We start from the raw sequence: 26757 nt of genomic DNA, 5'->3' as shown, positions 1-26757 counted from the left end.
CACTGCTAAGTGAAGCCATCATTAGGTGAAACATGTGACTGTACTACTTAGTGATGGCAGTTCTGTAGTCCCAGCTGTAGTTGTTAGCTGAGGACCTCACACTTTTTCCCTGCCTCACTCTCTGCATGAGGCCTCTGCAATGCTGTGCCAGGCCTCCCCAAGGCCTTGCAAAGGCCTCAGGAAGGGCCAACAGCTGCCTTGGCCAGGCACGCCTCATCACAGTGGGAGGAAGAAAATGGCAAAGGTCAGGCGGGGGTGGCGGGGGTGGCAGGGGTAGGTGCCAGCAATGGAGTGCAGGGCAGTCAAAAGGGCAGAGGTGGGGGAAGATAGGCAGGTGGGAGGAATTGAAGCGCACCCTGCAGTCACAGATGCGAGTGGGTTGCCAAGCACCCAAATTTTGATCATGTGACCACAGGGGCACTGCAATTGCCATAACTTTGAGGATCTGTTGTAACTACCATTCATTCAGCACTGTCGTAACTTCAGACAGTCACTGAACAAATGGTCATTAACCGAGGACTACCTGTAGTTAGCAATTGAGTGTAAAATTAAGTTCTACAGCATATTTTGCTTAAACAAGGAAAAGTTTTGCTGTTTGAGGCAGAAGAGATTAAAAGCCTTGATATGTATAGAGACAATGTGTATCCTGACTATATGTCAGTATGTTCACAGCATATTGCTCCTAGTTGGTGAGCTGAGGGCAACAGTATGTTGCTTTGCAAGACAACCTCTGAGTCAAAGATCTTATTTTCCATAGAATAGCTTGAACATGCTTGGGGCAATACTGGGCTTTGATTGTGCCTGTGGCTAAATTGTGTGAAACTGACCAGTATTCTCCTTGCCATTAGGAAGTGCTACATATGGCATAGATGCAACTAAAAAATTGACTTTATGCTTTCCCTGCGGCACTGAAAAGTGGTAAGAGAGCAAGACTCTTGACTGACCAAAGCCAAGGTGGAGGAAATCAGTATCTGTGGACCTATTAGGTGACAGCCACTGCATATGAAAAATTATAATTTGGAATATAAGAGGAGTAAATGATAAAGAAAATGAATTAACAAATGAAAGGAAAGGAAAACATAGCTTCACAGACACCAAACATATCCAAGGAAAAAGGATGGATAAATGCATTATGGACAAAAGGATAAAATATATGACAGAAAATATGAATTAGTATCTGGATAGTTGTGAATGCATATTAAAGGAGAAATTAGTGGATATGTAGCTCCTTTAATATGCATGGTATACAACATTATATATTATTTTGTTAGGTGACATGAACATGATGAGAGAATACAGAAAAAATAAACCTTAGGCCATTCAGAGATCCAGGAATGAATAAGAATGGTGTTTGTTTAGTGAAATCTGCTTAGAAAAATGTGTTATTCATTTTGAATACATGGTTTAAGCAAAAAAATCTATCCATCCATCCATCCACACACACAGAAATGATCTAAACCTAAAAGCATCATTAATTTGATTGCTTCTGATGAAATAATGAGATAATTGGTGAAGAATATGAGGGAGATGAGAGGTGCTGAAAATGTGGAACAATAGTAAGTCTGCAGAAGTAGACTGTCAGTGGAGAACTGTTAAAATGGTCTGCTTATGGAGTGCCTCTGAGGCTTGTTTAATGCCTGTGACAATTGCACTTTTTTTTCCTTCCTAGCATTTTTCCCACAGATGCAGAGTCCATTTTTTTCAGATCAACTGAATGCCGATCCATTGGTTGCAACAGGAATTGACCGACTGGGTTATCACCCACGTCTGATATTGCAGGCTGACCGAGAGTGCCTGGCCCAAAGTCACCCAGCCAGCTTTCATGCCTAAGGCGGGACTAGAATTCATAGTCTCCCGGTTTCTAGCCTGGCTCTCCCTGTGACAACTGCATATGTACCTATAAAAAGGAAAACCTGGCTTGAATGAATGCCCTTAATTTCTTAAGTGTGCCTGGCAAGGACTTTGGCAGAATTCTGTTTCAAATGGTGCAAGAGGTGATGAGGAACAACTTTTGGGAAGTGCAGTGCAGCTTTATGCTGGGCTCCACATGTGCCGATGTCTGCTTTTCAGCAGTCACTGAAAAATGTCTGAATGTGAGAGAAAGTTTATTGTTCATTTGTCGATTTAGGAAATACATGCAATAAAATGAATAGGCTTAAATTATACAACGTTTTACATGCCTATGGAATGGTAGTTGATTCCTAAATGCAGAAAAACTGCTATATGATGGAAGCAAACATGCTGGAGAATAAATGTTATGCTTAGTATGGTTCAAGACTGAAAAGAGTAAGCAAGATTGTGTGATGTTCTTTTGATTGTTTACTATTTTTATGGATTAATGTATAAGGAATGCTTTAGTGAATTTCTCTGTACTTTTATATTCCTATGATGCTATGTTGTAGGCTGAGAACCTGAATTAGTTGCAATGAATGTCATATTGTATGATCCAACAAGGAATATGAATCTGATATTAATGTCTGAAAGACCAAGGTAATCTTTAATTGTAAGCACCCAGTCACCCTCTTGGGGAGATTGGCGGCATATAAATTAATAATAATAATAATAATAATAATAATAACAATAATAATAATTTAAAAAACAAATCTTGGCTGACAAGAAAAATTGAACGAATGATTGTACATACATTCTCATACATTACCTGGTCTCGGGTTTTTTAAATCATTTATGTACCTTGGTAGAACGTTTACTAAAGATGAGAAATTTTAAGCAAATACTAGTAGAAAAGTAGTAAGTAATATATGGTCTGTTACATGGAATGAATGTTTGTCAAAAGTGAAAATGGATTGTATAAGCTTCTGCCTACTTTGTCATAAGGAAGTGAGAGCCGGAAAGACAAAAACATTGGAAGATGGATATAGCAGGAATGGATGACTTAAGTGTAATAAAAAAGCATCAAGAATGAATGTAGATTGAATACAAAGTGAGTGAATGGTGCAAAAGAAATGGGTTGAGATTATTTGATTGTACAGATAGAATGAGAGTTGACTGAGTTTCAAAACAAATAAATGAATGGATCAAGAGGAAGGAGAAGAGAACTGCATCTTATCAGGTCAATTGAAATGTACAAGTATCTACTTCTGAAGCAGTAAAACAAATAAATACTGTTTCTAGTGGTGGTAGAAAGTGTTGGTTCATTATATATCTATAAATTATTTTGCATTAGAACTTTTTAATAGACGCTTAGAATCTAGAGAAGTTTCCAAACACATATGCAAGAATATTATTTTGAACTCAGATTTGCTTGCACACTTTGAATTGTCATTGTTATTCTAAAATTGAAGTTGTTGTTTTTTTTCCTGACATTTTCAAAGATGCCACACACCATTTATTTGGCATATGGTTCATTAAAGGAGAAAATTTACACTTTTTAAAATGAGGATCATATACTTGGTTTTATTACTGAAAAATATAAAAATAAGAATATAATGGAAAACAGAAAGAAAAAAAGAAAGTAATGTATTTCAGAATAATTTAAAGCATTTTAAGTCTCCAGCTATATACATAGGAATATGTACACTTGAACATAGCAGCTAGATTTAAGATTATTAAATTAACTATTTTCTGGCTTTGCACAACACACTAAACTGACCAAATAAGCTGTGTTCACACAATGCTTTAATCTATGGAAAACGAATTGATAGAAGCAAGGTGATCTAGTTAAGTTGTATAATTCTCAATGATTAGATTTATATTTCTAGGATTGTTTTATGTATCATGAAGCAAATAATGGCAGGCACATGTACTGAATATCCTTAGCAGTCAGTCTTGAGAGTGTTTTCTGTAGTAGCTATATTTTCCTGTGGCAAGGATTGAGTGTAGAGTAACAATGTTTGATTCTTGCACTAGCTACAGTATATAAAGTGCACTTAAAGTCAGAGTGCTTTCTGCATACAGTGGATTCAGTGTTTGCATGAATTACACAGGATAATATTATTTACTTTTCATGATTCTGTTTCTCCAGCTGTGGTTGGGAGCTATATAGGATCATTTATTTATTATACATATTTGATTTATCTTGCAACTTTCCATCCTTGAACTCAGCTGATGGCAGAACTTGTCCAACTTTGTATGGACTTGGAAGTGAAGCAGGGGTCGGCCTGGTTAGTCCTTGGATGAGAAGCCACCAGGGAATTGTAGGGCTTGGGAAAAAACAATCCTGGAAGAAGGCAATGGCAAATTGCTTCCATACTCCTGCCAGGAAACGTTTACAGACATGAAACGACCAGGAGATGTGATCAACTCGAAGGAAACTTATCATAATGCTTTCTATTCCTAGAGTTCTCCAGCTAGTTCCCTGGAAATCCCATCCACAGGAAATCATAACCATTGACTACCTGTCTGAAACTTGTTGTTTTTACTTTAATAGGCACAGACTTGGTTTCATGAAAATATAAGGGGGATTCTTAAAGTGTTGGATTCTGTGAAAGGAGGAGATCATGGGATAAGGGAATGAGGAATATTCATATGAACATAAACATTATGTTGCTCTGATGTCTCAAAAGAACTGAATATTGCTAGGTAATCAATCTTTATAGAAAGAATATGCAAGTAAAACCCAATGTTGTGTTTTGAGTCTTTGCACTTAGTAGTAGTTAAATATATTTCTGCTGATTCTGACAGTAGCACTATGTCAAAGTAGAAAATGATAAATATACTCACCATTGTCGTTGCCTTGCTTAATTTCCTCAGCAGTCCGATCTATCAGCACATACAGTGACCAAACTACACAGGTAATAGCAATAATGTGGAATGTGACTGAGCAGACTATTTTTCTTCTTTCACTTGTTGTCATCTGCAGTTTCTCCCACTGCAAAGTGAAAAAAATCGGTTTACAAGACTTCAAAGAAAATAGCTCATATCATTACATCTTTTGCTGCAATGAGTAGCAAAGCAAATAACTTGGAAATCTTTAATTCCTAGTACAGAATGGAATAGGCATTCCTTTCCAAAACACATCATCCAGAATTTCTGTGATATACAATAATATTGAATAAACCTGCTGATTTCTATTTGTAAAGTGTTATAGTAATACAACATTTCTTACTGTGGGAATTAAAAAAAAAGGAATACATTTTCATTGATGTATACATTCCTGCAGGTGAACTTGGAAATTTCTCTTTTAGAACATGGCATTTGAGTTCAGAGCAGTCCAGTATGGTGCCCTCAAGAGGTATTGGAATACAATGATGTTTATTGCTAATTTGCATTTTCACAATCTATACTTTATCATAAGTTATATTGCCTAGATAACAATTGCATAACCAGGGTTAGATTTTTTGTGGGAGGATTCCCCTCTTCCCCTCCAGTTCTAAGCACATAATTCTTGATTTCTAAGGATATATATTACTGTGGCAGTTTCCTCCTTGGCGATTCTTGGACTTCAAATAAAGAAGATCCCGGTAGCCTAAAGTACTCCCAGATATGTTTTACAGAACTACTAATATGTGCAGAAAATATTGCAAACTGACATTGGTAGGATAAAAATCTACCCAAGAAAATGTAATTGGATCATTTGAATTCCTGAGTAGCATTGTATACAACCATCCGAAAGTGAAGTATTATTTTGCTCAAAACCAGATGTAAATCATGAAATTGTCTATTTCTCCTCCTCTTCCATTTTCAGTAGCAAAGGTGAGTAAGAGAAAGACCACTTTTTAATTTCTGTCATGGTTATAAGCAATTTAGCATGCTATTTCATTAAATTAAAAAGCACACCAGGGTCACTCATGTAATTAAAGCTTAATTCTGTCCTTAGCTTCATATAATAGGTATTTATCCAATAATTAACAACAATATTTAGATAAAATCTCTTTCTTCTATAAATAAAAATAATTGTTTTCTCCTTAATTATGTTTTCCTATTTAATAAACAGGCTTTAAAAATCCTGCTGTTAAAAAGTTTATAATTTGAAATATTAGTTTTGTATCTTATAAAAATAGTTCTGGGGTTAAAGAGTGTAGTGCCACACTGCCATCTGCCTGTAATTTGTGATACTGAATATCGCATCTACAATATGAGATCTCAAGCAATATTTAGCTTAGTTCTAAAATCATTTCACGCAGTAAGAACATGACAGAAATAAAAACATCTTGTAGATAAGAATGGCAAATAAGGAGCAAGAGCCACTAATCTTAAATTAGTGATCTCCTCTAAGTCAAGCTTGACTTTGGTAGTTTTATGGACAAGTTTCTTTGCACAATATGGAAATGACATGCCACTGCATTCTTCCAGGAAGTTTTCTTTTTTTAACTTTTTTAACTTCCCAATTTAAATGGTAGCCCTGCAGTTTTCTGGAGGCCTGTCATCCATGCACTAATCTGATCTGATCTGGCATAATCCTCACAGTGTTAGGCTAGGTTCTGTCAACTTGTAAGCCTACTTAAAATGGCTTTTTCTTTTAAAAATATTGTACTATGACATTCTATTGTATATTTTATGCAAAATGTTAAATCTCTTATGACAGTGTATAGTTAAAAATGGTAATAGAAGAAATTATTTTGACTACACAAGCACAGTACCTCTTTGCTATTCATTAAAACAGCCATTTCATTTTTCAGGTTTCCACACTGTCAGGCTTTAGCAAGATCAGCACTCAGACTACAAGGCTTGCAGGCAGAGATTCAAGAGTACAGTTCATGATAAATTCTTTTTATTATGTATACTAGAAATACTATAATTAAAACCAGAAAATCAGCAAAGTTACAAGATTCAAGATATCAGTCCCAAGGTTCAGCTCTTACATATTTTTGTAAGACCTCCTAGGCATCTGAGATCCAGTTGTTCCTCTGTGGAAATGCAGATATCTTATATGAATTGCTATTGTAACATGTCTATTTGGTCCCACACTCTCTACTTCTGACTTTGTCCATTCTACTTCTCACAGTACTTCCCTCTATGCTGCCTCTTTTCCAAATCCATTGACCCTGGAAGTGCCAGAAACTTCTCCCTCTCCCTATGGGTATGAGGAATGGGAAGGGCCTATGACTATTCCTCCACTGCTGTGTCAAGTCTTACCCTTAACCTGCTCCTCTTCAGAAATGGGGTAGAGGAATGTTCATGTACTCTGGGTAGTTGACAGCAGGTGGAGTGGGGGACTTCTAACAAGTGGAGAGACTTCCACTTTAGGTATCTCATTGTCAGTAACTCTTCCCAGTCTAGAACCACCTCTGCTAAGAGTATGCAGGGGTGGGGGTGGGTTCAAGGCAAACATTATGAGAACATTTGGCAGACAACAGGTGTACTGTATTTATATAACTGTTACATCTTCATCAATCAAGCTCCTTTGTCCAGGGCTTTCTGCCAGAGCTTTGGACAGGGGAGGGGTTCCAATCCTAAGTCAGTCATAGTGAAATCATCCCTCTTTTTCCCAAACCAAGCACTCTCCTTCTTAGAATCCAAAGAGTCCATAGGTGCTGAAGCTGGAATGTAAGACTAGTCAGGGGACTTGCACTACTGCAAGTACTGCAGATAGAACTGCCATAGATAATGGGGTGAATAAATATACACCAATGCTTCCCAGGATCCATTTGTGTGAATTGGATGTTCCAGTGAATGGCATATTCCAATCTGCCTCTCCTGCACAAGGAATTCAAGTTATCTTCCACCTCAAATCCTCCATCTCCATCTTCCGTAAGGTAGCTAGGGCAGAGAAATAGTGGCATGTAAGAGGCATTCTAGGACTCTCCTGATTTCGTCTGCCCATCCTAACAGATCCAGCAGAGAAGGCATGCTATGGATTCTGTCACCTGGGGAGCTACACTTGGCAGGACCTAAGTGTTGGGCCTTTTCTGCTGTGGCACCTGCACTGTGGAATCTTCCCTCCCCCCCCCCCCCCGCCCAAGGTGAGGTTGGCCTCACCATTGTTGAGCTTCCAGAGGTTCCTCAAGACCTGGTTATGCCAGCAGGCCTGGGGACCCCAAGGGATGGGGGAATGAGTGAAGTGGCTCCCTTATTTTTAACATCCTTTTATTCTTTGTTCTATTTTGATTTTTATATTTTTAATGTATTTATTGATTGTTTTTAGCTTTGTTGTATGCTGCCCAGAGTTGCTTATGGTGGAATAGGTGGCTATATAAATTGGTTTAATTAATTAATTAATTAATTAATTAATTAATTAAAAGAAGCAGCAGTGAAAAACTAGGTGTATTTTCATTGTTGGAAGCTGTAAGCGAAAGGCAACAGGACTGATCTGTGCAAGTGCAGGGAAGGGTCTAATATCTTGTATATAGTTTCTTAGACAGTTGTATAGGCAAAGGAAGAGCTGTGAACAAGCCTTCACTAGTTAAGTTTTCAGTTCAAGATTCATAAGGAGTCGGTCATGACACTATCTAGTAATATATCAAATAAGTTTAATATATCAATATATTGTGTCAGTTTAACATGCATACCAATATATTGCATCAGACAAGATATTAAATCTTGAAGTTTTCTGGATCAAATAAACTGCATGTTAAGATGCTTAAGGAATTTGTGTGCTTCAATTGTTCAATTGCTTCTGATTCTTCCTGACCCAGTGGACATCAGTTTGCCTTGTTTCTCTGCCACTGCTGCTTTGAGTTTTATTTTTATTTTATTTATTATCAAACTTGTATGCCGCCCATCTCCCCCAACAGGTGACTCTGGGCGGCTCACAATAATAAAAAAGAAAAAACACAAGTTCCTCCAACCATGGATAAAATCTATAAATAATTAAAAAACATATATTAAAAATGCCCTAAAACCTCCTATAATTTTTAACCCTAAAAACCTGCAAGATGCTGGGGGGGGGGACAAACCCATCACCCCACCAGCCATCTCCACAGGTGCGGGCCCCCCTCTGGCCCCCAGGCCTTCTGGCAGAGCCAGGATTTTATCCCTTTCCTGAAGGCCATGAGGGAGGGGACACACTGGATCTCAGGAGGCAGGATGTTCCATAGGGCGGGCGCTGCAGCAGAAAAGGCTCTCTGCCTAGACCCCACCAATCGAAATTCCTTGACTGGTGGGGTCTGCAACCTGCCCCTTCTGCTGGACCAAGTGGGGCGGGCTGAAATGACCGGGGCGAGGCGGTTCCTCAGATAACCTGGTCCTGTGCCATGAAGGGCTTTAAAGGTGACAAGGTTCTTGTAAGCTCATGCCTGTATCATCAGTACCAGTATACCTTGCCCCCTTCAGACCAAGATCATCCCACACAGTCAGATGTAGTTTGTGAGTGATGCAACTAATGCTAACAAACACATGGTTTGCCCTTTGCATGTTGGGTCTATAATCTGTGACCATGAAGACATAGTTAAGACTGCCCAAACAGCCAACAGTTGACCATATAGTTCACCTATGTGAACTTACCTCATCTGTGTGAGCCACATCAAACATCTCAGCATGAAGCAGCACACACATGCCCCTAGGTGTTGCATCAAGAGAACTGCTACTGCATAAAGAAGAAGACATCCCCTAATTTGGGTTTAAAGTCAAAAAAGGGAAAAAATGCACTATTGGGGGTTCTCCTGGATTCTTGCTAGAATAGATTAAAGTTGTGGCCAAGAAAGCCTTTGGCCAGCAGCAGCTGCTATGGCAATTACTAGTTGCTCCTTGTCTGGATCAGGAAGTGCTGAAGTGACACATGGCCTTGTCATATTCTAGTTAGACAACTGCAATTTTCTTCATATGGGGCTGCCCCTGAAAATAACCTGGAAGCTGCAGCTGGCATATAATGCAGCTCCCTACTTGCTGAGAAGTTCTAACTGGTTTAGCAGAACAACCCCTGTGTTATGGGATGCTACTGGTGGCTGGTAGATTTCCAGATCCAGCAAGGGCTGATTATTACCTAAAAGGCCCTGTATGGCTTGGGCCCTTGCTACCTTTAGGAAAATCTGCTTTAGGTGAATCTACCCCTTAATGTAGGCTAGCTTGAAGGGAACACTGAAGGTACCCCAAGAGATCAAGGGACTTGGAGAACAGCCTTCTTGGTCACAGTCCGCTTACTTTTGAATAGCTTGCCCTGGGAGGACAAAATGGTCTCCATCCTTCTGACATTTAGGAAGACTCTAAAAATAATGCTCTTTTGCATGGGGCTTGGATTAGAAAAATCTATTTGCAACACAGTGGTTGTCAGGTGACTATTGGGTTTGTGTTTTATACATTTATAGTTGTAAGCCACTTAGAATCTTGTTAGTGGCAATATAGAATTGAGTGTAAATTAATAAAATAAATACATTCTCATGCCATCCCCATCAGTGCACAGTAAAGGACAGGTAACACATGTGCATACTCCCTCAGCTGGACCAAATGACTGATGTGAAGTGGAGGTAAGAATTGGGGCCTGTTGCTTACAGCAGTTCCAATACTTCTTTCCCACGTTGGTGATAGAGGGAAGGAAGACATTGGCTCTTTGCTGAAGATGGTGTGTAAGGGTTTCTAGTAGTAAGGGAAGCCCAGATGGAAGAGGAACTGAAATCTGGCATCTCCCCCCATGCTGAATATCATCCAAAGTGATCATTTGCACAACAGTATGAATAGTTGTCTGATCCCTTTTGACCACCCTATTTAAGAACAGGTGGCTTGCCATTAGTTAGCAACATGGGCTGCCTAGTACTGCCAGAGACAGAAGGACATCTGGAAGATTCCTAAACAGGCAGCATCACTGGTATCAAAAGAGGTCTGATGCCCTCCTTCTTCCCCTCTGCTGACCTGGGTCTTCAAATGGTCACAAACAACATAGCATGAGTCTTTTAAGTGCAAGCTTGAAGGACTTCCATGCCATGCTGCCCTCAGGGCTGCAGCATGCCTTCTTTAGCAATAGCTGGCAGTCTGCTGGCACATCTGGGTTACCAATGGCCCTAGACACAAACTTAAGAGTTAAAACAAATTGTTGGCAAGGCTGTCTGTTTATTGTTCTGGCACTCTTTTTTCACCATCAGCTTGCTTTTTGTTCTTTTTTCTTCCTCAGTTTTTTCTCTTGCTCTTCAAGCAGCAGGGCCATCTGTCTTACATCAACCTGAAGATCAATGCCACCCCTCACCCATGCCTACACACACATACACACACAATAAATATACATCTTCATTCTATAGCAGGCCTTAAAATAGGCTGCTGAAGTTCAATATTTTTAAAAAATCCAGGTAGACAAAGTGCTTACACCAAATACAGCTTTTAAGATCATTTAACCCAGCACTTCTTAAACTCTGTGTTTCTGGGGCTTCAGAGGAAAGTTTTACATGAGGGGCAAAGTATTTTTTTTAAGCCTGAATCTGAAGTGCGGCACAGACCTATTCAATTCATATTATCACAGACATAAAAAATAAACATGTTGCATACTTCTTACATTCTCACAAAACAGCTCCTGAGCTCCTAGAAGCTCCTGAAATGTAATGGGTAGTGAATTTAAGCGTACTTATCAGTCTACCTTATGTTTGAGCGGTTCTGAATTTGCTTCTCCTAGTCTGAATTTTCTCTAATAAGATACAGTAATCATTTAGACCAGAGGCGTCAAATACGCAGCCCACAGGCTGTATGCAGCCCACAACTCTCCTGAGTGCAGCTCGAATTAGGAAATATTTAACAAAATGAAATAAAAACACAATAAAACATAGATAATATTACATTTTAAAACTAAATAATAATAAAGGTAGTCATCAACCCCCATAAAACTCCAGGCTCATGACTCGTGAGGAATCTTGCACAAGTTCTGCTTAACTGCATCAGCAGGGATTGTTGGGCACTGCTGTGGTGCAGACGAACAGGAGCACCATCTGCCAGGAGTTCCTTTTCAGTCTGCGTTGCAACAGCACCAAGCGACCCTCCCTGCTGCAATTAAGCTGAGGCAGCGAGCTTCTGCTCTTTCCCTCAGACAGCAGGCAGGCAGCCTTGCACTAGTAGCCAACCTACTCCGGACCCCAGAGCCTCGGGGCCCAAAGGTTAAATTGATTTCCCTCCCCCTGTCAGGCCTAGCCCAAGGAACTCCAAGAGACAATGCCGATTCAGTCCAGCTATGTTTATTAGCTACAACCTCTAGCAAGAATCTTCCCAGACTAAAACCCCAGCTCCCAAAGTCCTCCAGCCACAACAGTGTGAATTCCTTAGGGAGGTGCCAGTTTCATCCTTTTGTTCCTCCCACGCGGTTCCGGTGAGCTAAGAAAATGCTTATCTCCCTGAGCTTGGCCTTCATAATTCCATTCCAACACACCTCCCTCCCAAAAAGATAAATTTCCCTCTTCCCTCCAAAAACGGTTTAAGTAATATCTTTTGAGTTTTGGGCTGCAGAAGGTCCATGATCATTGTTAATTTTATAAACATTTCACATTTTAAATGAACAATAACTTAAAAGTTTAAATAAATTCAGAATACATCCAGAGAAGAAGGAAAGGATGGAGAAAAAATGAAAGAGAAGGGGCAATCTAAATGCTTTTTGTAATACTTTTGATAAAATAGTTTTTGGCAAAAGATGCCAAGTTTCAAGCAAAGAACATTAAATTAATTTCCAATCTACTTGTAGTGATAATGTTTTGTAATTATTTTGAATCTATTCAATATTGAAACATAAAATTTGATATGCTTCTTTTTATCTATAATTAGTTCCTGTCTGATTTGTATCCATGTAGGTAATGAACTAATATATATAAATATAGAAAACAAATTGTCAAATTCATAATAGTATGTTTTAATTTATTAGACATTTATTTATTTGATAATTATTCATATCTAGTCCCTACCCGATTTTAATGTGTTGATATATTTATTAATACATATTTATATAAAGAAATATATCAACAAATCTGGTTTTCTTAGCAACATATGGGCCACAGGGATCATTCTGTACGGTTTAGTGGCCCTGTTTCTATGTGAGTCTGACACCACTGATTTAGACCTTTCTTATGAAATGTTGATCCTGGAAGTACATGATATTGGACACTAGAGGATAGCAGAGAACTACTGTATGTATAAAAGAAATTCCAAGTTTCTTCACCTTAATACATCAGATAAAAGCATTTTTACTCAAGCTTAGAGTAATATAAAAGTGTTTTCTTCTTAAAATGTATCAACCTTTTGCCTTCATCTATACCACTGAAAAATGTTACTGAATATAAATAAAGAACTGATTTATACAATGCTAGATCAAAAAACAAAATATCAGAAGAACCACAATGAAATCAATAATCATATGTACTTGTATATTGGTGGATCAGTTATTTATTTATTTAATGTACATCATTTACATTATTCCTATTTTATCACTGAAGCATTAGCTACCACATAGATTGCTGGATCAATCCAAAGTGGTGGTTTTGACCTGTAAAATCCTATATGAATGGCCTTCTCCACATGTAAGCAGCCTGTCCAGCCCATTCCAGTATGCACTTCCGCCATTGTCTACTACTGATCCCCCAGGCACTGAGGTCAGAAGACCCGAGACTCACAAGCAATGTTTTTCAGTTATGGCCTCCACAGCATGGAATAATCTCCCTCTAGAAGTTAGGCTACCACCCTATTACTAGCCTTCCCGAAGTTACTGAAGACCACACAATTCCAGACAGCATTTGGGGAATGAATGCTTACCCTTGTGTATTGTGATATTCTTTCTGATTTCAGAATGGTTTTGATTTTAGAAAACCTGTTACTAATGGTATGGAACATAATAACAGGAAGAAAGCTTGCCTGGCAGAAAGGTACAATGAACATGAACACCCTACAATACAACATTTTGTGGCAAATCTCATTGGTAACATCAGCTTATCACTGTTACTTAGTGATGGTGATGATGCTATCTGCTCAATCATGTCCGATTCTTGGCGATTCTATGGACCAGCTCTCTCCACATTTTCCAAACTTGTATGGCTTCTTTTAGTTGTTTATGCTCTGGCTGGTGTTGGCTTTGATGGTGTCTAGCCACCGCATTTTTTGGCAGCTTCATTTCCTTTCATCACTGAGCATTCCCAGCATAACTGCCTTTTCCAGTGAGTTTGATCACATGACATGGCCGAAATAAGAAAGGTGGAATTTCGTGATTTTGCCCTCCAGTGAAATGTCTGGTTTTATAGGCTCTAGTACTTGCTTGTTTGTCACCTTTGCTATCCAAGGAATGTGCAGGAGCTTTCTCCAACACAACAGCTTGAACAAGTCGATTTTCATCTTGTCTAATTTTTTCATGCTTCAACTTTCACAACCATATGTAGCTATGAGAAACACAATAGTGTGGACTAATATGCATTTAGTTGACAGGCTGATGTCCTTGCTTTTCCATACTCACTTCTTGCTCTCATTGCTGTGCGACTTTATTATTTAGTGATAAGCGTGTGCATAAATACGCTTGGCTAGATCTGACTACCTGAATTTTCTGTGTCTCCCAAATTCTCTCCCAAATTATATTAAGAACAGGAAGCTATCTCTCATACACAGCTTTTAGGTCATACATTATATGTTTAAATGCCCTAAACACTCCCTAAAGGTTTTCAAGAATATTTGAAAATGGAAATCCAGTAGATTTCTCTGCCTCTTTCACAAGCATATACAGGCTGGGCTCACACATAAAAGTTTGGTATAATCTCGTATTGCCCTTGGACCACAAGACTTATTTGACAATAAGCTTAATAATAACTTTGGATCAGCCACTTTTTCTTAACCCACCTTAAAGGACTGTTGGAATAAAACTGGGGAGACCCTCATATATTCATATATGCTTTCTTAAGTTCACAAAAATAAAGCAGGATGTAAATAAAATAAATAAATAATAATGTGGATTGTTTGGTTTTGGCCTAATGTGAATTTAGCCACAATAATTTATTCTCCAAACTAAGTTAGAAGAAAACATGGTTTATCATGGTACCAGCACTGTAATGTGAAATATTTATTATGTATTACATCTATCTAGCACAGTTTACATATTAAGTTTCACATTAAAACTTTCCTAACCAATTAATTGGGTTGCAACTCTCAAGCCATTCATACTTCCATGTTTTATTAAAGAGGGCTTTCAAACATTGATTACAATCAGAACAATATTCTATAGTCTAAAAATTGGCCGTTGCTGATAACTGATACACTTGCCAAACACATGGGATCAGTTTGGGAATCTGTCTTTCAGAATAACTAAGTGTCTCTTACAAGCAATATTTCATAGCAAATATTGTCTTGATAGTTTTTCCATCTACTGCTTAAAAAAAAGCAAAAAACAAAAAACTGAATAACCAGTACATTTTAATACATAATTCAGTAATTTCTGCAAAGGTGGATTTCATGTTCTGCTGTTTGTTTTTCACAAAGAAGGAAAATGGCATGCTTTCCAAAGGCTGGGAACAGGTTTTCCCCCAATCTTCCTATAGAGAGCCTTTTAATAGGCATACTGGGATTAAATTTCTGTTTGCAAAGCATGCTATAATTAAGTTGCCTTAAATTATTTGCATTAGATTTACTTAAACCACCTCAGGACCATGAAGTCATTTTCTCCTAACCTCCAAAGGCTTAAAATTAGTGCAGAACATTATTTATCAGCATTAAATCTCCTGAAATCAGCATTAAAGCCTCCTTTTTCAACTTCCAGCTAAATTAAAAGATTTATCTTACAGTAATTTAGCCCTATAATGTTGTGTATAATTTGAAGCTTCAAAACTATGTATTAGTCACAAAATAAATTTAATCATTTAGAGATGTAATCTGTATTTGTAATGAGAGATTCATATCTTTATTTATTGAATTTGTATGCACTGCAACTTCTAGATTGTCAGCAGTAACAATATCAGCAAAATACACTGTCCTAAAATGTCCACAATATAAACAAACATTACAAAATAGTGGAACATGACTAATATAAATGAAAGTATAAGCAGAAATGTTTTTGTGGATGTTTACCTCAGAAAAGTTCACAAGGGAAAGCATTCCTTTGCAGTGAACTTCGAAAAGGATGAGACAATAAAGAGCACAAGATATACAGTCATCTGCATTATAGATAAGTACAGTACAGTACAGGTAGTCCTTGACTTACAAGCATTTGTTCAACAACCATTCAAAGTTACCATGGTGCTGAAAAAATGGACTTACAACCAGTCCCTGAAGTTACAGCCCTTGTAGTGCTGCCACGGTCACATGATCGTGATCTGGGCATTTGGCAACCCATGCACCAGTGCCTTCCTTTCTCCTTTGCTTGCTCGCACACACCAGTGCCCTCTCTCCTCCTTTTCTCACTTGCATGCACCAGTGCCCTTCTTCCAACTTTGCTTGTTTGCACCCACCAGTGCCCTCCTTCCCCCTTCTCTTGTTCATATACACCAGTGCCCTTCTTCCGCCTTTGCTCATTCACACCCAGCAGCGCCCTCTTTCCCCCTTCTTTTGCTTGCTGCATGTCAAGAATCCCCTTTGGACATGCCTTAATGTCTTGGTTGTGCCATTCTCCTAGCTATCCTTTTTCTAATAGCTTGAACACAAGAACAGAAAAAGGACAATTCTGACTGCTCCGAAGTGAGCACACTCGGAGTTCATTTCCTGAGCTCTTGGGTAAAGCTTTGCTCCCCTTCATTCATTCCCCCACCTGCCTTCTTTCCCAGTTCCCTACACCGATGGGATGGAAAATTCCACTTATAACACTGTCATTATATATTTATTCATTCATTCATTCATGTATGTCACATTTATATTTGCTCATATTTCACAGGTGAAAATAGAAGCATTTGTATATATGTGTGTGTCTCTGTGTAAATGACCTACATAGGGTAGAGTTTGACAGTCCAGCAGCTGACCAATTGGGAGAGAGTTTCAAATATGTAACTCAAACCTGCTACATGCAAAGTTTCTGGAAATTTTTGTTCACATTTTCAAGCAGCCTAATTTGTACTTTCTGACTAATGTGAATCAGAACACAGGTATCCTTTGAACTGTGCATTTCTCTGAATTTAGCAATGCATCTGTCAGCTTAAAAACACATACAACAACGTCTGTTCAGGAAATACATAGAAATGTGAACCTTCAAGCAATTAGAAAAATCACAGAAAACTAGATGGAACAGCTTTACAATCAAATATGTACAATAAAATCAGTATGGATGATAGATCCATCCTTAACCAGAAGTAAAAAGTAGGAATGGAATGCAAACAGAAGCCTCCAGACAAGAAAAGTAAAGAGGCAAGATATATTAGATGGCAAGAAAGGAATAACAGCACATTTATGCACTTCCTTGCATTTATGGTATTGCAGAGAACAACAGTCCTGTTTTCTTTTAAGACATATAATTAATGGCCAAGAATAAACCAGATAATGTAAAATGTTTTATCCAGATCTCTTTCTTATTATTATTTTATTGTAAGAAAACTGACCCAGTCTAGACTGGGAGTACTGTGTGCAGGGTCAGAAAAGCCTACTCTTTCTTCTCAGCCATGATGATGATGATGATGATGATGATGATGATGATGATGATGATGATGCCTTGGCTACACAAAGCAATGTTAATATTTATCATGCAAAACTGGAGATGTGGACAAGTAAAATAGAAAGAAAAAGAAGAAAGACTTGGATTACATCAAGACAAGCAGGGAAAATGTTCATTGGAGTTTGCAAAGAAAACATGCTGGAACTAGCAGAGGCAAAAAATACCTGTAAAAGTGAATTGTTGAAAATTATTTAGAAAATTGGAGAAGTAAACCATTTAATGAATAATACATAAAAGAATCTAAAAAAGAAGTGGAGAAGACAGCAACTGACAATGGATACAAGCAGACATCCTCAGGAAAGAATCAAAAGATTTAATCTTTCTAGCTGAAGAAAAAGCATTACAAACAAATGTGATGAAATCAAGGATTCAACATATATCAAACAGCAGCAAATGCTGACTTTGTAAACAAAAAAATGAAACTATGAATCCTGTAATCAGTGGATGCTTGCTCAGATTCACTATAAAAACGTCATGACAAATAGCCACTATGATCTGTTGCCTCCTGTGCAAATATTATAATTTCTGTGTTTCCTGAATGTGATATAATCACAAAATGGAAACAATTGTTCAAAATGTTGTTATGGAATTTTCACATAGAAGCTGCTCATCATCTAGAACTACATACCAGACATAACAATAATTGAAAGGAGTACTTTTTGTAAAAGTGGCAATACCCAGGAATAGCAGAATTGAGGAAAAAGAATGGGAAAAAATGGTAAAATAGAGATCTAATAATTGAAATGGTTAGATTATGGAAGCTTTTGCAAAATCATGCCTAACAAGCAGTTTAAACAATTTTTACAATGACTATCTTGGATATAGATATAGATATAGATATAGATATAGATATAGATATAGATATAGATATAGATATAGATATATAGATATTCCATTCAATTGTGCCCAATTCTCAGAGACTGCCTGGACAAGTCCCTGCAGTTTTCTTGGCAAGTTTTTTTTTCAGAAGTGTTTTCCCATTGCCTCCTTCCTAGGGCTGAGAGAAAGTGCCTGACTCAAGGTTACCCAGTTGGCTTTGTGCCTAAGGCAGGACTAGAACTCACTGTCTCCTGGTTTCTGGCCTGATGCCTTAACCACTACATCTAACTGGCTCACCATCTTGGCTATATCAACTGTCAATTTATAAAAAAATTACCTTGCTGGGCACATTATATCTTACCATGCTACTTGGACAATTGTGATTCTTTTTATTTGTTCTTTGTACTGTATTATTCCTTCATGAACAAAACTTTATATAGAGAGATTGATATACACATGGATTGTTTTTAATTTTTTAAAAAATCTTATATCCTTGGGTCATATATGATTTTTTAAGCAAAGGGAAATGAAGCAGATTGGGTCAGTATTTAAACAAATCGTTTAATGTAAATAAAATATAATATAAATATATTATAAACTGGGAACAGTTTTAGCCAATAAGCAAATGTAAATGTTATGTGTATTGTCTAGTTGGTTCTCTAACACACTTCCTGAGTAAGAAACATAGGCATAGAAATTAAGTAGCATCAGATTGTGGAGAGATATGCATTACTTTATTTATGAGAATGTTAACATGCTAAATATAAAATTGGCTCTTTACATTATGCTTGCTAAGTGACAGCCATGGCATGAAATTTCCTTCCTTTATAGCACAGGAAAAATGAGGAATGCTGAAATATATAGAAGGCAATCATGCTGTATACTTTCCCTTGCCAACACTGGCCTACAAACACACAGAGGCAGTGATAGGAAAAGTCCACAAGAGGGTGCAGGAAGTCTGATTATTGTCTAAGTCTTATTTTCTAGAGGCCCAACTGACTCCAAACCTTTAGGTTCTCTTCCTTTGCCTAAGCTTTTTGATGAGAGAGCTTTACATGGGGATTTATGCTCTCCTTCTGTCTTTCTGATGTCTTTGAGTTTCTTCTTCTTTCTTCTATTCTGTAAATTACATTTATTAAAAGGAATGGTCATAGACCCAAACAGTCTAAAACCCTTTAAATTCTTCCTCCTACTACTTAGTCTCCCTCTCCCTTCTCCTCCATAAAACCAGCAGAGTAGTCATTCTTTGTTCTAGAAGAATTCACTTATTTTTTATTGTTTGGGGCTGGAGGAAGTTGCCAGGGATGCAATAAGTTGTAATGTTTTTAATGGGAAGGGGGGAGAGTTGGTTTCTATGTGTTGCTTTTGTTTGTTACACTGCCCTGAATTGCATGGCGATTGGGTGGCTACATTAATTGAACAAATAAGTAAGTAAATAAATAGTCTGAACAAAGATCGCTTGTTTTCTCATATTTTCTCAGAACTGTCTATAAATGTTATAGAATTACTTTACATTTAAAATCTCTAATCCGCACAGTTCCCTTAAGTTTTCTTTAATGACATGAGAACAAATAAAAGGGGAAGAAAAGCCAGTTTTATGTCTTTGTGCTTACTGGTGAAGCATTTGACCTTACAAGTGACCAAGAATGACAGTGATTTAAGGTGGGCCATGTCACAGCCACAGCTTATTGTTGGAAAGAAAACATTCAGGCAGGTTGCCTTGACAACATATCCTAGCTGCACTGAAAATTAAAGGAAACACAGACCTCTCTGTTATGGTAAAGAATAGCGAAGATTTCACCAATTTAGTTAAAAAGAAAATTAATCCTAGAGAAAACCAGTGTTCCTATCCTAAGCAATATTACCTGTGATTTTTATCATTATTCTTATTATAAAATTTATGAGAAAGCACAGAGATTTATAGTCACACAAAGTAATAGGTAGAACAATGTCAGCAATATATTATGGTCATTACTGTTCAAAGTTTCCTGTTTCTCTGAAAAAATTGTACAGGTCATGTGCAGGTCTAAGATGGGCTTAAAAGTGTTGAACAGGAGGAAAAAACCAAGAAGTCCTAGTTTCTCAACAGCAGCTGTCTCTGCAGGAGATGCTGCTCTCAAGAGTCAATATAGCCTGGTATAGTTTTAAATAATGAGAGTAAATAAGAGGGATCAAAGTAAAACTATGTTTTAAAACAAGGTGTTAATATCACTCAACAGGATTCCTTTTCTCTAGCTGTCAATAAGCAAAGCTTTGTAGATCCTCAGAAAGCAGTTATGAAGCAGAACTATCAATAAATATTTTTTGTCCACTGTCAATTTCAGCATATTAAATGACCATAGTTTCAAACAGAGCATCATACTGAACACAGTTTTTTGTAACTTTGTAAAGAAAAAAAAATTTTTTTTCTGCATACCTTATTAGATCTCTTGAGGTTGAAGGTATGTTTTTGCTATTAAATGCTTTCATCAAAGGAATATATAAATTAAATATATTTTAGCAGGCCATTGTAGCTCTGAAGTAATTAAGGAATTTCTACCTTAATGCTAGGGACCAGTGTAAATATGGAATGAGCCACACATAACACAAAAGCCCATGTTTACTTTAAACATTGTTTGATGAATAAGCTACAAGATACGTGATATGCTAGGCCAAAATGAAACATCCACAATATTGCTTAACGTGATGGGTGTTTCCAATCCTTAACAATAGCTAAATATTGGGGATAGAATTATGTATTTCTTTCTTACTACCATATTTGTCCCAGAACCTACATTGGAATCACAGTAATTAATCATAGTAATTAATAATTAATTAGGCTTTTGCTTAATACCATTTCACAAACGGAGAAACTTTTTGGAGCAAGAGTCATACTCCCTTAATAGCAAAGGATACCTTCTAAAAATTGGAGATGGCCTGCCCTAAAAAGTATAAAATGCCTGGAATCATTTTGTTCAAACTGCATGTTTAAAAGCATTTTAAACAATCACATCCATGTGTCTTTACAAGGTAGCATGAGGTATAAAACCATGGATAATAAAGTATGGCTGTATGCTATAAATTTAACATATGTCAGTTTTCCCATAAATATTATCAAAACCATGAGTGCATATATAGGTTGAAGAGTAATCGGCAGTTTTTACCCCTCACAGGAGGGAACTGAAGGAGAAGATTCAGGTGAGGGTTGGGGAAAAGGTTGCCATTGTGAAAGATTTGGCTGTCAACTAAAAAGTTTTCAGTTTAATTGTGAAGAACCCAATGGCTTTCTGGAGTACAAATTCAAATTTATTTTGTCAATATCAGTTACCAATTAGCAATTCTGATCAAATACAGCAAAGATAGCATAATAGTCATATAAAACCTAAAAATTAAAACTTACTTATGCTGGTCTATGACTGTAATAAAGTGTTGATTTAAAACTTAAAACCAGTCCAAGGCAGAAAATGAATTCAAATACAGTAAAACAATATAAAACATAAAATAGAAATAGAATACAATAGCACTACAATAAAATAAAAGACAGAGGAGACTTCATAATATCACCAGCCAAAGATTGGGACATGTTAATGCCTTCTTATGGAAATTACTGCAGATAGAAACTGGGAAGCTCTGCTGGTGATCAAAGGGTTCTGATTTGCAGTGGGAAATGGGCTGCCTCTCCTTATATTGGGAGTTTTGGGAATTGGGAATTGGGAATATTGGGGTTTTGTTAAGAGGTGGTAAAGATATGTCTGCATGTTAACTGGCATAGAAAATACATGTGAAAAACTGAGAGATTTGTTCTAATTATAAGGAGACCATGTCACAGAGAATAGGGTCCTACTGTACTTCCTACCTTGTGAATATGGCATTGAAATGAGCTGAAGAACAGGCACTGCTGTGTGCTGGGTAAACAAGTTTGAAAAAGTAGTTTCCAAGTACAGTATAAAAGATTTCCAGTTTGGAAGCTACCACTGAAAGTTGACTATAGCACCTAGATCTGTCTGCTATGAAATGTCAAAAACTCTGTCAGATTTCAGATTTAACTCTCTCTCAACCTAAGGGCAGCAAAGAGTACATAGAAATGTGGAATCCTTGGGGTTCTCTGAGCTTGGTTTTTTTCTTGCAAACATTTCATTACCCGGCTAGGTAACATCTTCAGTGCTAAAATGGGATGAGGTTTGCTCTCTATTTATCTGCTGTGGCCTGCTTTGCCAGTGCTGGTGGGGGTGGGGGTTCTGTTTTGCTCTTCTGGTAGTTCATTGATTAGCATATGTTGACTGCTTGATTGTGTGCCTGGTGGTGACCATTGCTTATCTGGGTGATGATTGCTGGAGATGTTTGCTGGTGATTGAATGCTGGTGAGGCGATCTTCTGGTCTTTTGTCTCTTTTGAATAGTACATAGATGCTGTTTATCTCTATGTGTCTGTTAATTGCTGCCTTGTCTGAATACCAGGCTTCCAAGAATTCTCTTGCATATTTGGATTTGGCTTGGTCTAAAATGCTGACAGTTTCCCAGTTAAAACTGTGGTTGAGTCTGTCCATGTGTTATGCAATTAAGGAATTTTCATCATGTCTTCTGACTGCTAGTTGGTGCTCATTCTGCTAGTCTTCTGCCTGTTTGGCCCAAGTAGTGTTTGTTACAGTCCTTACACTGTATGTTGTAGATGACTCCTGTTTTTTCTTCTTGGGCAACTGGGTCTTTTGGTTTACTTAGGATATTTTGGAGTGATTTTGTTGCTTTATGTGCTACAGAGATGCCATATGGTTGTAATATCTGTTGGTGGTTTCTGAGATGTTTCTGATATATGGCAGTGTGATCCTTTTCATGGCTTGTGTGGGTTGTGTTGTAGTAGGTTGAGTGATCAGGCACTTTTTGATAAAATTACGTGGGTATCCATTTTGTTGGAAGATGATGTATAGGTGGTCTTTTTCCTTTCTCTGCTGTTCTGGGTTGCTGCAATGCATTTGAACTCACTTGAATAATGTTCTTACACAGCTCCTCTTGTGGGAGGTCGGGTTGTTGCTTTGGTAGTAGAGTACTTGATTGGTGTGGGTTCTCTTCCAATAAACTTGGGTTTCTAATTGCCTGTTGTTTCCTCTGCTGATGAGGATATCCAGGAAGGGTAGTGTAATGTTGTTTTCTTCTTCTCTGGTGAATTTTATTCCTTTGAAGATGTTAATGGTTTCATGTGTCTTCTCTAGTTGTTCCTTTTTTATTATAACAAATGTGTCATCTACAGTACATACCGGATCCATATTTTTGGCTGTATGTGTGGCAGTGCTATAGTTTCTAGGTGTTGCATTACAATCTCTGCTATGACTCCTCCATTCACCTCCATTGCTAGTACATAGAAAGGCTCAATTGCTAGTACATAGAAAGGCTGCAATAACACAGGCTAGCTGAGATTTTTTCTTTCCATCTTGATGAAAAGTCATCAAGAAGAATCAATGAGGCCATTGAGCCACTAGAAAACAGGAGTTTAAGCCAAACCCCTACTGAAGTCATGCCAGTTTCCATGCTGTTTAAAATATTTAAAACACATCATAGCACATAACAATAATAATAACAATAATAATTATTTTACTAAATGTATTATGGCCACTCACTCCAAAAGACTCTGGGTAGAAGACATGGAAGAGCACTTATAAGAACCTATTTTAAATCATGTTTAAGGGCTTTAAATCATTGGATGCGCATATCTGTATATAGCACCATACAATATTTGGGATGTTGTTTTAGCTTTAAAAAGCTTAATAGCAGCAGGTATGCATCTGTCCCTTTTAGAGTGGGGGAAAAAAAAACCAAAGTTGTCTTGGTGATATTGCTGCTTGGGCAGAAATGGCTTGAATTTGTCTCTGTCAAGCTTGAAAAATTATGCTAAGGCATTTAAAAGCTGGAACTTGTTCAATTTAATTATTTCAACTCACCACTGGTGTTCGTGGTAACTAGGCCTTCCCAAGAAAACCATTATTTTGGTCTTAGGGTACAGGTAGCATTTAGCGACTGCCTCAGACAGGGATCGTTGCAGTTATGAGAGTGATGAAAAAGTAACTTTGCAACCAATGCCTACATTTATGACCTTCACAGCATCTCTCTCTGTCATGTGTTCACCATTACAGTCAGTTAGTACATGTTGTCCTATGCCTGACCCATTTTCTTTTCTTTTTCCCCATTCACAAAGTGGAAAGATTGCCTAAACAAGCTATCTCTTTCTGCTTTTCTCCGCAGTGCAGGGTGTCCCTGAAAAATGCTAGCCACAAGTTAACAAGGTCAGCTCTGTCACCTTAATTAGTTGATCAGAATGCTCAGCTGGCTGGCAGCTGCTACCTGAAATTGACAAGACCTTAATCAGTTTCACACTAAAGGCTTTTGTTTGCCTCCTAAAGGTGCTAGCACATTCCTTTCAATGTATATTCCCCACTGTGTGCCTGCTTACTCTCTTGTAATCCTTTCCTTTCCAATGGATGCAAATATCAACATCAATCCTCTTCCTGCTAATAATCCCAGTGCTGGGGTGAGTATTCCAAAGGGTGGGAGAGTGAGGAAAAAGGGCTACAAGATTTGCCCTTCCTCATGAGTCAACTTCTGGAAACCTTCCCTGCTCTTTGGGCTCACCCAGCTGTTTGGGGTCATATCCTTCTGACACCATAAAGCAATGAAAGGGTGAAGTCAAATCATAAGCACAATTGTGGCCACATGATTTTTCTCTTAGCAATTGCTCTGCTTAACAGCTGAGCTGTGGTCCCAACGGTGGTCGCTAAATGAGGACTACCTGTATTCACTTATTAGTAGTTCTGCAAATAAATAAATAAATAAATAAATAAATAAATAAATAAATAAAGTTTCTGCTGCATTGGTATAATGGAGGGATTTTGTGTCTGTGTCTGTGTGTATATATCTGTGCCTCTGTGATTTAACAAACTATGAATTTAAAAGCATTGGATATTTTTGAATAATAAGCCTATTTAATCTCCATTTACTCTGAACTACAATGTGATCTCAGTATAGGTTGCAAATTTTATCTATTGTAACTTTGGGTATTGGTAAATTATGGGAGTTTCCACATGAAAATGTATTGCATAATCATCTCTCATTTTAGAATAATTTAAATGTTGTCCTCCATTTATAATCTCCCATATTTTCCCAGTAAAAATTCTCCTATTTTGTCTTTCTGAATAAAATATTTTAATGAAGAAAAGATAGAATTGCTTCTTAATAACCTTTGATTGTGGCATTAGGAGTCACTCCATTTGGAAGGGAACTTTGAGGAAACTGCCTACATCTGAGATGTGATTGCTACACAGTTACTGTCACTGTATAACCCTGCCCTTTTCTTTTTTTTTTTTAAAGGTTCTTATTTAGTACTATGTTTTTCATAGTACCCCACTGAGGCTAAGGCCAAGATATTTCAGCATCCTATTTAGTATATTTCATGCAGAATCCCTTTCTTTATATGCAATGGAATTCTGAAATTTCAGAACAAGATCTTTCTATATGAGCATACCATCATTTTAGGAAAAGAAAGAAAATGAGCATATTCATTCCAAAGCACTAATAAAAATGAGAGAATAAATTTCAGAGAAATGTATTTAAACAAATAGTAAATAATTAAATAGGAAAAATAATTTGAAAAGATGCCATTGTAAGAAGCTTTGAGGAAAACTCTGAAGATATATCATGTGCTTACAAAGATTTTAATTCTCCTACCTGTACCATGTAGATCTTAGTAGTACTGTATGTTTTGTCTCTGTATGTTTTTAATGGGACATGCTTTAGATATGGGATTAAATATACCTGAAATGCAGCTTTTTACAATAAGTCCTGCAAGAAAAGAAGGAAAATATGTAGGAAGGAAAAGTTTTCCCACATGGATATAGAAATACATTTTGCTGGATGGATACAGAAACAACTGAATGGATAAAGAAACAACTTTTCTAAGCAAGCAACTAAAAAGGAAATTAAACTAGTTTAAAGCAATTAGTTAAGTTAATAAAGATTTCCCTCTAACTTGGTCACTATTTCTGCTTCATGTCCTTCTGTTATCAAAAATAAGATTTGTATGGATATTTCCGGGGTCTTTTCGTAACCACAATACAGGACTCCCCATTATAGAAAGCTTATTGGCCTTCTGTATATGAGTGCTATTATACTGTTAAGGAAATTTGGTTTGCTCTGTCAGACTTCACACTATGCCTTGTAGGAGACTTTGGCACAATCCAGTTGATTTTTGAGGAAGCGTTGAACAGCTTGCAATTCCTGGGGAGAAAAGAAGGCTTCTGGAAAGGGGGAAGGCCAGGAGCCACATGTTACTAGTTGTCGGTATAACCATAGGATGCCTAAAATGGTGACATCTCAGTAGAGGCAAGAACTGTGTTTTGATAAGCAAATTCAGCCACAGGTAAAAAAAAAAGGACCAGGTATTTTGCTGACAGCCTACATAGCAATTCTAAGACAACATTTATCCTTTTTGTTTCTCTGTCCAGTTGTGAATGATGGGCCAGACAGGAGACTCAAAGGAATTACCTGGATAGGAATGCTCAGGGTAAG

General features: G+C 37.5%; 1 protein-coding gene across 2 annotated transcripts in view; it reads right to left on the bottom strand.

Annotated features, from left to right (window-relative positions):
- Positions 1-26757, bottom strand: part of MARCHF1 (membrane associated ring-CH-type finger 1) — a 114986-nt gene that overhangs the window by 1284 nt on the left and 86945 nt on the right. For both annotated transcript variants that reach the window (XM_088132689.1, XM_088132680.1), the window contains one exon: positions 4681-4828. In XM_088132689.1, the coding sequence (XP_087988815.1) occupies positions 4681-4828 (148 nt within the window). The remainder of the gene's footprint in view (positions 1-4680; positions 4829-26757) is intronic.

The sequence above is a fragment of the Python bivittatus genome, unplaced genomic scaffold, assembly GCF_059951505.1.
Source record: "Python bivittatus isolate LINGU-HERP-01145 unplaced genomic scaffold, Pbiv_v1 ctg000070_np1212, whole genome shotgun sequence".
NCBI classification, from domain to species: Eukaryota; Metazoa; Chordata; class Lepidosauria; order Squamata; family Pythonidae; genus Python; species Python bivittatus.
The sequence above is the reverse complement of the archived record's forward strand: the minus strand, read 5'-3'. Positions and strand labels throughout refer to the sequence as shown.